At 45.0% G+C, this 11,484-nt stretch overlaps 1 protein-coding gene across 2 annotated transcripts in view; it reads left to right on the top strand.

The window, feature by feature from the left end:
- The first annotated feature begins 1,972 nt into the window (after positions 1 to 1,972).
- The window catches only part of LOC135805819 (SWI/SNF complex subunit SMARCC1-like), a 28,627-nt gene continuing 19,115 nt past the window's right edge, over positions 1,973 to 11,484 (top strand). The window contains exons 1-12 of one of the 2 annotated variants that reach the window (XM_065319930.1): positions 1,973 to 2,171; positions 2,332 to 2,403; positions 3,922 to 3,969; positions 5,047 to 5,132; positions 5,709 to 5,790; positions 6,158 to 6,250; positions 6,563 to 6,635; positions 7,120 to 7,186; positions 8,143 to 8,212; positions 9,549 to 9,663; positions 9,958 to 9,992; positions 10,909 to 10,936. In XM_065319930.1, coding sequence (XP_065176002.1) covers positions 2,061 to 2,171; positions 2,332 to 2,403; positions 3,922 to 3,969; positions 5,047 to 5,132; positions 5,709 to 5,790; positions 6,158 to 6,250; positions 6,563 to 6,635; positions 7,120 to 7,186; positions 8,143 to 8,212; positions 9,549 to 9,663; positions 9,958 to 9,992; positions 10,909 to 10,936 — 880 coding nt within the window. In that variant the 5' untranslated portion in view covers positions 1,973 to 2,060. Of the gene's footprint in view, positions 2,172 to 2,219; positions 2,239 to 2,331; positions 2,404 to 3,921; positions 3,970 to 5,046; positions 5,133 to 5,708; positions 5,791 to 6,157; positions 6,251 to 6,562; positions 6,636 to 7,119; positions 7,187 to 8,142; positions 8,213 to 9,548; positions 9,664 to 9,957; positions 9,993 to 10,908; positions 10,937 to 11,484 lie in introns of those variants that run through there. The other variant, XM_065319931.1, reaches the window with a different exon arrangement.

The raw sequence follows: 11,484 nt of genomic DNA, 5'->3' as shown, positions 1-11,484 counted from the left end.
GTTTACTGTATACAGATACCACTGTAGTATGTGACATCAGTGATGATTGTCACATGCACCATTATTATGATTGTGCACAGACAGTGATTCTTGCCAAGTCACTAGTGGTCAAACAAATCCACCCCACGTCAGTACCTGATGTACATCTACCATACATTTTAAATTACTTTTCAATTACTGATTTAGTACTCCCTGGGCCCTGGCCTGGTACTATGGTCCATTGTACATGTACTTCCTGTGAAATATTCGTCTTTTCTTTTCTCTATTTATTCTCTTTACCAGGCGCGGGCCATCCCCTGGACTATCAAAAATGGGTGCCTTACTTTTGTTCTGTTTCTGTTTTAATGACAGTCCACCTGTATTTTTTATCACGAGAACATTTTAACGTTTTTTAGAACACGGAGGCTCCACTGCAGCCAATTCATATTATAATTATTATTGTGATCAGTCACTACACAAAGCCAAAGGTTGTTGACGCTGCAAATTTTATTCAACGTGGTGGAAAAACTATGTTAATGGTCCATATTATGCATAGTTCGTACCAGGCCAGGGCCCACGGAGTACTAAATAATTGACAAGTCAGTCACTGCATGCTTATCCCTGGACCCTGATAGATTACATCAAGCAGTACATAACCCCATGGGGTTATGTACTGCTTGATTACATGTACATGTACAGTAAGACCTGTCGAGGCGACCACTCGGATAAGGCGACCACCTGTCCTAGAAGACCACTGAAACCAAGACCAAGGGATGCTATCCCCCCCCCCCCCCCATCCCAGTCAAATGACCCTGGATAAAGAGACCACCTGGTAACAGAGACCACGGCACGTGAAGCCGTCCCATGAGCGGTCGTCTTAGACAGGTTCCACTGTAGATCTACATGTACTTGGTCTTACCAAGAGTTAGCCCTTTCCCAAAGATGCTCTTTTAATTCGCACTTAGGTGCTTTTCGCGTCCCTCAAAATATACTCGGAAAAAGTGCTCGTTTTTCAGTGAAAGCAGGCAAAAAGTGCTTTTTCAAAATGACAGTTGCTGGACTGCAGTGGTTAAAAAAATAAATTGGCTGCCGACTGATCGGCTGCAAGTGTACAGTGCCCATAAAGCGGATAATCAAAAGTATTGTAGAATGGAGAGGATGACGACGACTGATCAGGGAAATGAAATTTGCTGGAATACAGAGTGATGAAAGAAATAATACTATCAAACACGGACTGCGGAAGTGAAATACAGCTGAACTCTCGGATTTTAGCACTTTTTCAGCTAAAAAAGCTCAAAAAGGGCGATATTCACCAAAAAACGCAATAAAGGGCGAAAGAAATAAAACGGGCTTTTCGAAAAGGGCCAAAAACTGGGAAAAGGGCCAAAAAAAGGGCGAGCACCTGTTGGTCCTTTTGGAGTTTGAAATGGCTACCAAGACGGCAAGACTCATGAGCTCAGAGTACATTTATAATTATAATAATTATGTATCTTGTTCTTACCAATTGGCCAAGGCAAGAGTCAGTCAGTACAGACTATAATATGTACAGTCATCATGATCCGGCCCAGATCTGATCATCAGTACATGATTGTATACAGTACATGTACAGCACATTCATCGATCATGCATAATAATAATTATTATTAATTTTGCCAAAGACATGCATAATGTGAAGCCATGATGAAGTACTACTACTACTATCAAGAGTACATAAATGGTTTATGTACTCTTGCTACTATGTCTATGACTGTATGAGTATGACCAAGATTAGATCTACATATAGGTTACTCAATCTGCGGACAGCATGCTGTTTCGTTCTTTTTGAACTCATCAGCGCAGCACAGAGAAAATTATGGGTTATGTACTCTTGGTATGACTGAGTACATGACTGTACAGTCGACACAGACTCAGTACATGCCAGTCAGATCTGCAGAGTGAAGCGCACCAAAACCAGTGATCGCCAGATTTTTTTAGACTTGTCTTGAGACTTGACTGATCTCACTGACTGTGTCATCGCAGCTCTAGCTCTGGTAGCGGTGTGGGATAGTCGCTAGTGTGGTGGTCGGTCTCGCGACGGCAAAATGGCGGCAAGAAAGAAAGACGGCGCACCTGATCAAAAATACTACGAAAGCGTCGAGACGATCAGCCAGTTTGATGTCGTGAGTACATGGCTGTGCAGAAACTGGAAAAAGGTACAGACTTTGTTTTCTTCATTTGCTTTCTAGTTTTCTGGAGTCAGTCCGATGTTATTGTTTGATGGTGAGCAATAAAACCCGGTTTCTCTCCTTTATTTTTTATGCATCCCTTGATCATCGATATCTGCGACCGGCTTGACGAAATTTCTTGTCTCAGTATATTCAGTCTGACTCGCCCAACTCGAAGACACTTGCCTCGTTGGTATATTCCATTTTGCTTTTCCAAGAGGTAAGTCCAGATACTGCTAGTATTCGTACTATCTCTGATCGTAAGGGGATGCCCAGCGGGATAAAAATTGAATGAATAATTTGAATGGCCTCATCGTTCGAGTGTTGTAGGAATTTGAATTTTTCTCATGATTTTTTTCTTCAGCAGAATTACATCCTAATGTTTACCTGACTTTGCAATTTGAGTGGTTCACGAGAAAAGACACATTGGCACATATTGTCCTTGTCTGTGTCTTTGCTCTGTGTGTTTGCTGTGACCGGATTGCAAGTTGAGGCCTTGTCGTACCGAATTGTTGTTGTACATGTAATTTGAACACGAGTTTAGTTCTCTCATAGCTGTTGCACAGGGGAAGGATAACACATGTTTGTGACTTGTTTTTATCGTTTTTTGTCTGTGATCCTGGTAGTGCGCCTCCACCCTTCATCTAATTAATATTTGTCTGCGCAATTTTATTGTAGATCCAGACGCGTATGCCGGAAGGGTCTGTGAGGGGGGTTCCAGATGGGGGTCAGGGGGTGTCGGTGAGAAGAGCCCCGCCAAGGGCTCTATGGTATCTTCAAATTTCAAGCGTCTGTGAGGCACGGTGTGTCAGCACTGCACCCCGAAGGGGGGGGGGGGGGGGCAACCTGGAAACAATGATGGCTACGCGCCTGAGATCGTGTCGATATTAATTTAGTGTCCACCTCATTGTTTCTCGTCAGTCCTGAACATGGCCCGGCCCTTAGACTGAAATGTGGATTGATTTTTATTTCTTCAAGAGTGCAGTACAGATGGTGCCTGGGGATGTTTGATGGTTTGTGAATGAAACGAAGTGGCTGCAGTGGAGTTTGTGCACCCTTAAAATTATGCTGGCATTGCATATGAATGCCCGAATACGGTTGGTTGAGTCTCGATACATGAAATAAACCAGGTAGTACAGTGCTGGTAATTGAAATCTGACCTCTTAGCGGTGCATTCACATTCTAGCGGTCTCTGTTTCGCAGTTTTACCATCCCGTGTTGGGTCTTTGCAATGTGAGCACATTGCTCAGGGGTCGGATTTCAGTTTCCAGCACTGTAGATAAACCTAGTTTTTGTTGAAACATCCAAACGTGGATGGTTGTAGAAAGGTCACTGTTTCCGAACACGGTGGTCTCCGCCCTGTTACATGCTATCAACCAACACCATGAAATAAGTCAGTACGGAATGAAGTATTTCAGGACTACATGACTTTGTACTGTCGTGTAAGGCCTGCGGGAGCTAACGTCATCATAGTTTTGATATGTGTAAATTGTTCTGGGTCAGCCCTTGTTCAATCTCCAAGCGTTATCTACTAGTACCAGTAGATAGCCACGTTGTGTGCGGTGTGCAAAGCTTTGCAGCATATGAATCAACCATAAGTACAGCTGCAGTGGAGTCTTCAACTTCAAGGTAACAATCAGCAGAACAAAACCTATTAGGAGTAAAGGATACAGTCAGTCACAACATTCATAGCTGTCTTCTTGCTTTGCTTTATGTGCATTGTGTGTTTATCGAATAGGAAACTTTGGGTCGCGCTGCCTCCAACACACCTCTTATCAAGATTCCGGTAAGTTTAGACTGCGACTACACAAAAGCGTGGACACCCTGCTGCGGTTCAACGTGCGTGTATGTTTTTGTGCGCGCACGCGAGTGTGTGTGTGTGTGTGTGGTGTGTTTACTTCATTGCATCCAAATAAATGCACATGTGTTGCATACACGTGGTTGAAAGCACACTTGGAGCAGGCAAACGTGTGCTCGCACTGCAGTGTGAATCAGGGGTTGGATTTCAATGCCATCGCTCTGGATTTTAGTGTATGTTTTGTGCGCGCACGCGAGTGTGTGTGTGTGTGTGTGTGTGTGTGTGTGTGTGTGTGTGTGTGGTGTGTGTTTACTTCATTGCATCCAAATAAATGCACATGTGTTGCATACACGTGGTGGAAAGCACACTTAATCCAGGCAAACGTGTGCTCGCACTGCAGTGTGAATCAGGGGTTGGATTTCAATGCCATCGCTCTGGATTTATCGATTAGAATATGGTACACTCTACAGTGCTACCAAGAGTACATAACCCCCCAGAGTGTGCAACTCCTGATCCAACTCTGCTCAGGTCTTGGTCGAGCGTAATCGGATCTTCTGATGTCATGCGTACACTCCACACCAGTGCAAGGCCGGTCTCGAGGCAGGGCACCGTTGTTTTTGATCCGAGAGTACCCGCGACTCCCCAGGTTTCCCTCAGATGTGTACGGTATTATGACGCAAAGATCCGATCATGCTCGACCAAGACCCTATGTAGAGCTGGATCAGGCGTTGCACACTCTTGGGGGGGGGGGTATGTACTCTTGGTACAAGTACTATTAAACATAATGAGCACTGCCATTTTTCACTGAGCTGCACACGTTGTGCCAGGGTTCATTAAAGCTTGTTTGAATTTGCTCCAGAGGGGTTTATGGGAAACCTTTTTTAGCCTTCTTTCAATCAGAATTACTGTACATGTACTTTGAACTCGTGTTCTCAGGGATTATTTATTGAAGTGATGTATCATTTTGTGCTCTCTCTCTCTCTCTCTCTCTCTCTCTCTCTCTCTCTCTCTCTCTCTCTCTCTCTCTCTCTCTCTCTCTCTCTCTCTCTCTCTCTCTCTCGACAGGTGAAGTTGTTCTTGGACTACTCGGAAGGAGGCTCGCTGTGCCATATCCTCCTTGCAGCGTACAAGACTAAAGCCAGCCAGTCCTGGTAAGTATACACCAGTCGAGGTTTATTGTTGATATGGTCACACGTGAAGTGGTCTGCCCAATTGCCAGCAACATGCAAGCAGTGGAAGCACCAAGGTTGTTACAGTGATATAAGCGCTCCATGGATACCCAGTATGCATTTCGAAATGTGAACGTGTGAACCTGCAGAAGTGTTCCATGCGTACGTCTGTCAGATTGGTACATGTATGTGAATTGCTGTGCAGTCTCACCCCAACTCTAAAGGACAACTCAGTCCATTTAAAATCACCAGATCCTGGGGCTTATTAGCACAGATTGCACTAAACTGCTCTGTGTTCTATGGAAATTAGCCTATGTGTGTGTGTGTGGCGGTCGATTCTTCAGCTCTGCAAGCTGTTGAACGGTGCAATCCCAGCACAAGTTGCTATGGCTTCTGCTGTAGCATTGCTATCATCGCGTTCGGCGATGGGCGTCAAAAAGGTGTGTGTGTGTGCATGTGCATGTGCTCACTTGCGTTCGCCCATGAATTTGAGTGGTTCATTTTGGGGCGTGCAGTAATATTAGCAGTTTTCTTCTCTCTTTTTGTTTCTGTTCAAAGGAGAAGATTTGATTTTCAATCACCGTCCCGTGGTGACGCCAATCTTGAGCTTCTGCTCAATATTCAACGTGGTCTCACTCAGGTACTAAGCATTATTTTTTGTGCGTGTGTGTGTGTGTGTTTGCCTGAGTGTGTGCCTGCGTTCCTGTGTGTGTGTGTGTGTGTGTGTGTGTGTGTGCGTGTGCGTGCGTGTGTGTGTGTGTGTGTGGATGTATGTGTGTGCGCATGTGTGTGTGCATGAGTGTGTGCTTGCACGTACATGTAGATGCATATGCATGTCACTCAGGTAATAAGCATTATTTTTTGTGTGCGTGTGTGCCTGCGTTCATGTGTGCATGTGTGTGTGTGTGCATGAGTGTGTGCTTGCACGTACATGCATATGTGAGTACATGTGTTAGTGAAATCCTGAGCTTCCTTTGTCTGCTGTTTGGTGTGTCTCCTTTGACCAGAATCAACTTTGGACTCCACCAAGGGTGTTCTTTGAGAAAGGTTTCAACAAGGACACCTTAGCTACGCTGAGAGGAATCCTTGAACGTAGCGAGGTCAGTGCTTTATCTTGTGCAAACTTGGGTGTAGTCAATGCCTGAACTTTGAAAACGGTGCTGGGCCAACACTTGCTTCTTTCTTCTCCCTCTGCATTCCGTGTCTTTGCCCCCCTATTATTTACTTTGTCTTCACTACAGTGGTAGGTGCAGCTTGCATGTGATGGCGCCAAGTTTCCTTTCAGTGGACTGATGTACTTCCTGTTCACGCTTCATCTTTACTCTTGCTGCTTGTCAGGGTGTTGAAGTTGATCTTTACTCTTGCTGCTTGTCAGGGTGTTGAAGTTGATCTTTACTCTTGCTGCTTGTCAGGGTGTTGAAGTTGATGCCAGCGAGGACGCGTCGCACGTTATCGTGTCCGCTAACGTTCCCAACACTGTTGGCGGTGAGTTTGTCTTGTTGTTTTCGGAAGCGTGGGCATCGAGTGGCTTACCTTATTTATCTCTGTGATAGGCGTTACATGTCATGTGCTTGCGTACATGTACCTTGTTAGCGGTGCGCCTGCTGACTGATTTGCAGATGTGACAACATAGAATTAAATGCACGCAATAAATGGAGTTTTTTCAGCATTGCATAATACCGACGTAAATAGTTTAAACTGGAACATAGTTGTAGAAGGGAAGGGACATATGGGTTTCATATTGCGCACCTGGCGCATAGTTATTAGCCTTTTCAGAGCTAATGGCAAGATACCTCACACTATAACGTGTACACCCCTCTACTCTGTGATCGGCCCTCTTAAGAGTTGTGTTCATCACTGTTGAGGCTTCCGATGGAAAATAAAAGAATACTACTACTACTACTACCTGAACACTAGATGTCGCGAATTCTTTTGTTGACATTCGCATATTTCGGTTGTTCCTGTGCAGACTGGTATCGCCCGATAGAGAAGCGCGGCTCCGAGGTGCTGGTGCATTGGTGGTACTACCCTGACAGGTACTAGTGGCTGCACTTGTAGCAGTGCTGCACCATTCTCGTATCTTTTGTATTTGTGTGTCCTGCCTCGTTGAGTTGGTCATTTATCGTCTGCATTACTGCTGCGTGGTTGGTGTGACTTTCATCCTTGTTTTACTCTCCTTTCCTTCATTGATTTTAATTTTTATGTGCCTTTCCTATTTTCTCGCCTATTCTGGGCTCATCTCTCAGGTTTTCCTCCTGTCCTTTCTTTGGTCAAAGCAAGAAATCCAGGCATCTGAGCCTGTTTTTTTGTTCATCAGTTTGAGGGAATGCAAACTTGAAAAAGTCTGAAAAAAATCACTGCCACCACCAGAACTCTGGCCCTGTCAACATTACATTGAACTCTGCTTGGCAGCTTTTTTTGGCAATTTTCTTTGTAGTATTAGGCCGCACGTTTTTATTTCTATGTTTCTCGTCACCTGAAAATCTAAAAACGTATGCGAGAGGTGGAAAAAAAAAAAAAATGACCGAAAAATTTATTAGACCTTTGTTCACACTAAAATCCACCAATACACCATGAAAAATAGCATCCATAGTTAGCAACTAGTATGTGGTAGGAGCTTCTGTCACAATCTGTGCATGTGCAGCTAGATTGCTCACAAAAAATGCCGTCCTTGCATCATGTGTCGCGCAGGCCAGGCCACATTATGTACATGTGCATGCGTGTGCTGGTCCCCACATGCACAGTCAGTGCAGCACAGTTTTTTTACTTTTTTCTTCCAGACTCCTGAATCGTATGCGCGCGGGTGACGAGAAACATAGAAATAAAAACGTGTGGCCTTATGTGTGTACGGGGAAACTCTACATACCAGAACGCTGACATAAAGTAAATACTTATTCAGCTATCGAACTGCCTTGCCACTCATGGTGAACGCTGTCTGAGTCGCGGCTAGCTGACTGTCTAATTTCCTGAATCCTCCTCTGTTTGTGTGCAGCTACAACACCTGGTTGCCTGGAAGTAACGAAGTGCCAGATCGGCAGCCTAAGCATTCCGGAGTTTGGACGGTAGGATCAGTTTTGCTTGCTCTGTCGGCCTTTGTAACTCGTTTTAGCTATAACAGGCTTTTACATCTACAACCAGAGCATTTTCCGCACCAGTTGACGGTTGAGAGCGATGGCATTATGCATGCCGGCGTGGGGAATACAATGACGTGCCTTCCAATCTGCTATATCCACACATTGTGCTGTTGCGCAGGTGTGTTACTTCGAAGTAGTAGTTCTCCAGAGATGGCCGAGTATTGCACTGCAAGTATTACGTATCCACTGCCGCCTCAGGCAGCCATCGATTTGTATACGGGTATCCACTAGTGAGATTGCCTCTAGCATCTGCCAATTGAACGCTGCTCAACGAGTTGACATTCTCTGTGCGGTCCTGACGATTTTATCACCAAATTACTGAAAAGGATCTATAGCTGAAAGTAATGTTCACATACTAAAAACTAAGTGCATGAACAGGATTACTGGCACGGAGACAGGAACTCAGGTAATTTCCTCAGCCTACTTGTGTTTCCAAGGACTTTCAAGCACTCAAAAAAAGACCCAGTGCTTGAGGACAACATTTTGTGCCTGGAGCAGAATGTGGAAAACATGTACTAGTAGGTACTTCTTGAAGTAGCTGCACATATAGTATACAGTTATACCTCATGGCTGTGTGCAGTGCAGCAGTGCCTCTACACGTACTACATGCACTGCCATGTATCATCTACAATGCAATCATTGTTGCAGTGCATAGGACTGGTACATGGCAGCTTACACACGTAACAGTATCCAGGGAAGTGAGTGATCCTCACCAGCTAATCCTTTTTGAGTAGCCTACATTTATCGCTGGTATTGCTGAGTGTGCTGTTGCGATGTCCTTGATGTTGTATGAAATGTACTGTGTACGAATACATGCATGTATGTCATTAAAGAATATTTGTTTGGAAACTATTTTGAGCGCTTATTTGGAATGTATGTTTCCTAAGGCTAAGGTGCGATACATGGCCCACTACAGCCTAGTACAGGCAGCAAAGTACAGTATGCATGTGCAGGCTTTTTAGTCGGATAGACTAGATTTTATTAGCTGGGGATAAATAAGATTCTTACTAATCTAGCTACTGTGCTATGCAGACAGTGTGCTGTCTTGACTGGTCACAGCCCATTGGTTGCTAAGTTGTAAGTGATTGGTTGTGTGCAGTGCTTGCTTGCTGTCAAGACAGATCACAACTAATAGGTTGCTATGCTGTCATTGGGTGTGTGTGTGTGTGTGTGTGTGTGTGTGTGTGTGTGTGTGTGTGTGTGTGTGTGTGTGTGTGTGTGTGTGTGTATGTGTGTATGCATGCGATATGTGCTTTCCTTACAGGTCACATCCAACTGGCTACTAGACATGGAGCAGTTCAACGAGTGGATGAATGAAGAGGACTACGCGGTGGACAGCTCTGGCAAGACAACCCAGTCATCCTCATCTGCACTCATTGGTATGTATATTGTGCTTCAGTACTTCAGGGATGGTCTTCCAAATTGGTACTGTATGCACAAGACTCTGTACTCTGTACCTTACTTCCGATGCCATCTTCCAAGTCAAAAGTGCTCTTGTGTCTAGGGCATACATGCTTTGGTTGCCTTACAAGTACAGGCAGGGAGTGTCAGATGTTATGCCATTGTGCTGGCACTTGCAGATGTAGAGAAAGAAAAGTATTCTCCTTCATTGTATGTGAACCTGTGCTCTCTGTAACCATTGCCCTGCTGCTTGTCTTTCTTGCTATATCCAGCCAAGAATCGCAAGAGTTCTCGTGGAGAGTCTTTGGTAAGCTTGGCGGCTTTACAGTATGGAGTAGTCTGGTAATATTGGCAGGCTGCTGAAATAAGCACTTATTGTCTCTCTCAGAACGATTACTATTACTAGGCATTAGGGAGGTTTCGCTCTACGGAATTACGTATGAAAATAACGTAGGAACTGCACGGAATTTTCATACCTCAAAATCAGAGCTGTTGGGTTTCGCTCTACGTGATTTCTCCACGACTGCTAAACATGCGTTGTTGCTTTGGAGACGCGTTGGCTGCATGCGCCCACCGCATGCACCATGAACCGAAACCGCGTTTCCATCTTATTTTGCACGTGGTGTACGGTGTGTGTACCTTGTGTTTCGCGCGGCTTGAACGTTGCCATGGACAAATGCGGAAAATGCGAAAAATATTTCAAAAAGTCCTACGGAGGACCCAACGTAGGAAAGAGCTTTCCTACGGAAATCCGTAGAGAGATTTACGTATGAAAGTTGCCCTCGATCCCCGGCGCATACGACATACGGATTTTCATACGTAATTACGTAGAGCGAAACCTCCCTAATGGCACATGTGTACATTATACTAGGATTAATCTCAGTGCATGCTGTGTGCATCGACTTCCTGTATTGTCCTATCTCACTGATTGTCGTGAAGCTCACGGACATCATGAATCAAAGTGGCAATTTGTCAACCTGATGGTCCCCGGCCCAGCCAATCCGACTATTAAAAGAGAACTTCGGCTTGGCTATGTTGCCACTTACTGTGGCTGCGTGCTGATCCATCAACACTTCTTTGTGTTGTGTGACTGGTAGATGTGAGACGAACTAAGTGGAATATCCACAAGCTGAGCCAATGTGTTCTGCTGAATTTCCCCTATGCAAATGTACATGCTCTCTGCTGTATCTGCTGGCTGTCTTTGTTTTGTTTATGTGGTTTAGGATGCCTCTCTGGAAACTCAAAGTTCTTGTAAGTTTATGCCCCTGGACTTTATAAATTATAACCCAGACCATATCCTTCTGTCACCCACTTTCCCCCGCTCCCTCTAGTAGAGAATAAAATGCTATAGCGCGTTCCCCCAGGACATAGCTGAGAACAGCAATCTGCTGAGGCAGCCGGCTGCAGGACTCACATGCAGTGCGTATGCATACCACTGCTTGCCTTTCCGCACAACTTGACACGGTACATTTTAGTTTTCATCGACAGAACATTGGGCCTTACATAACATACGCATTATTAGCATACATGCTGTCGTGGACATGGAAATCCGGACGGTCAAGCGGCCTTAGGGCGCTGGCCATGGAGCCGTGAGTACGCATACAGTACACACATTCATTTATGCGCTGAAGCGCTGGTCGCATCGGATCAACATGTGCACTGCATGCAACGTTCTGTGCGCACTTAGGGCGCGAGCCCCGGTCATTCGACCGGATTTCGATGTCCACATCAGTACATAGCAAATGATAATAGCAGATGAGTCAGTGAACTTATCACCAGTCATTCACCCCACTCAGCTA

Source organism: Sycon ciliatum, chromosome 1, assembly GCF_964019385.1.
Source record: "Sycon ciliatum chromosome 1, ocSycCili1.1, whole genome shotgun sequence".
Classification (NCBI taxonomy): Eukaryota; Metazoa; Porifera; class Calcarea; order Leucosolenida; family Sycettidae; genus Sycon; species Sycon ciliatum.
Note: the sequence above shows the minus strand (reverse complement) of the source record. Positions and strands in the feature narration are given on the sequence as shown.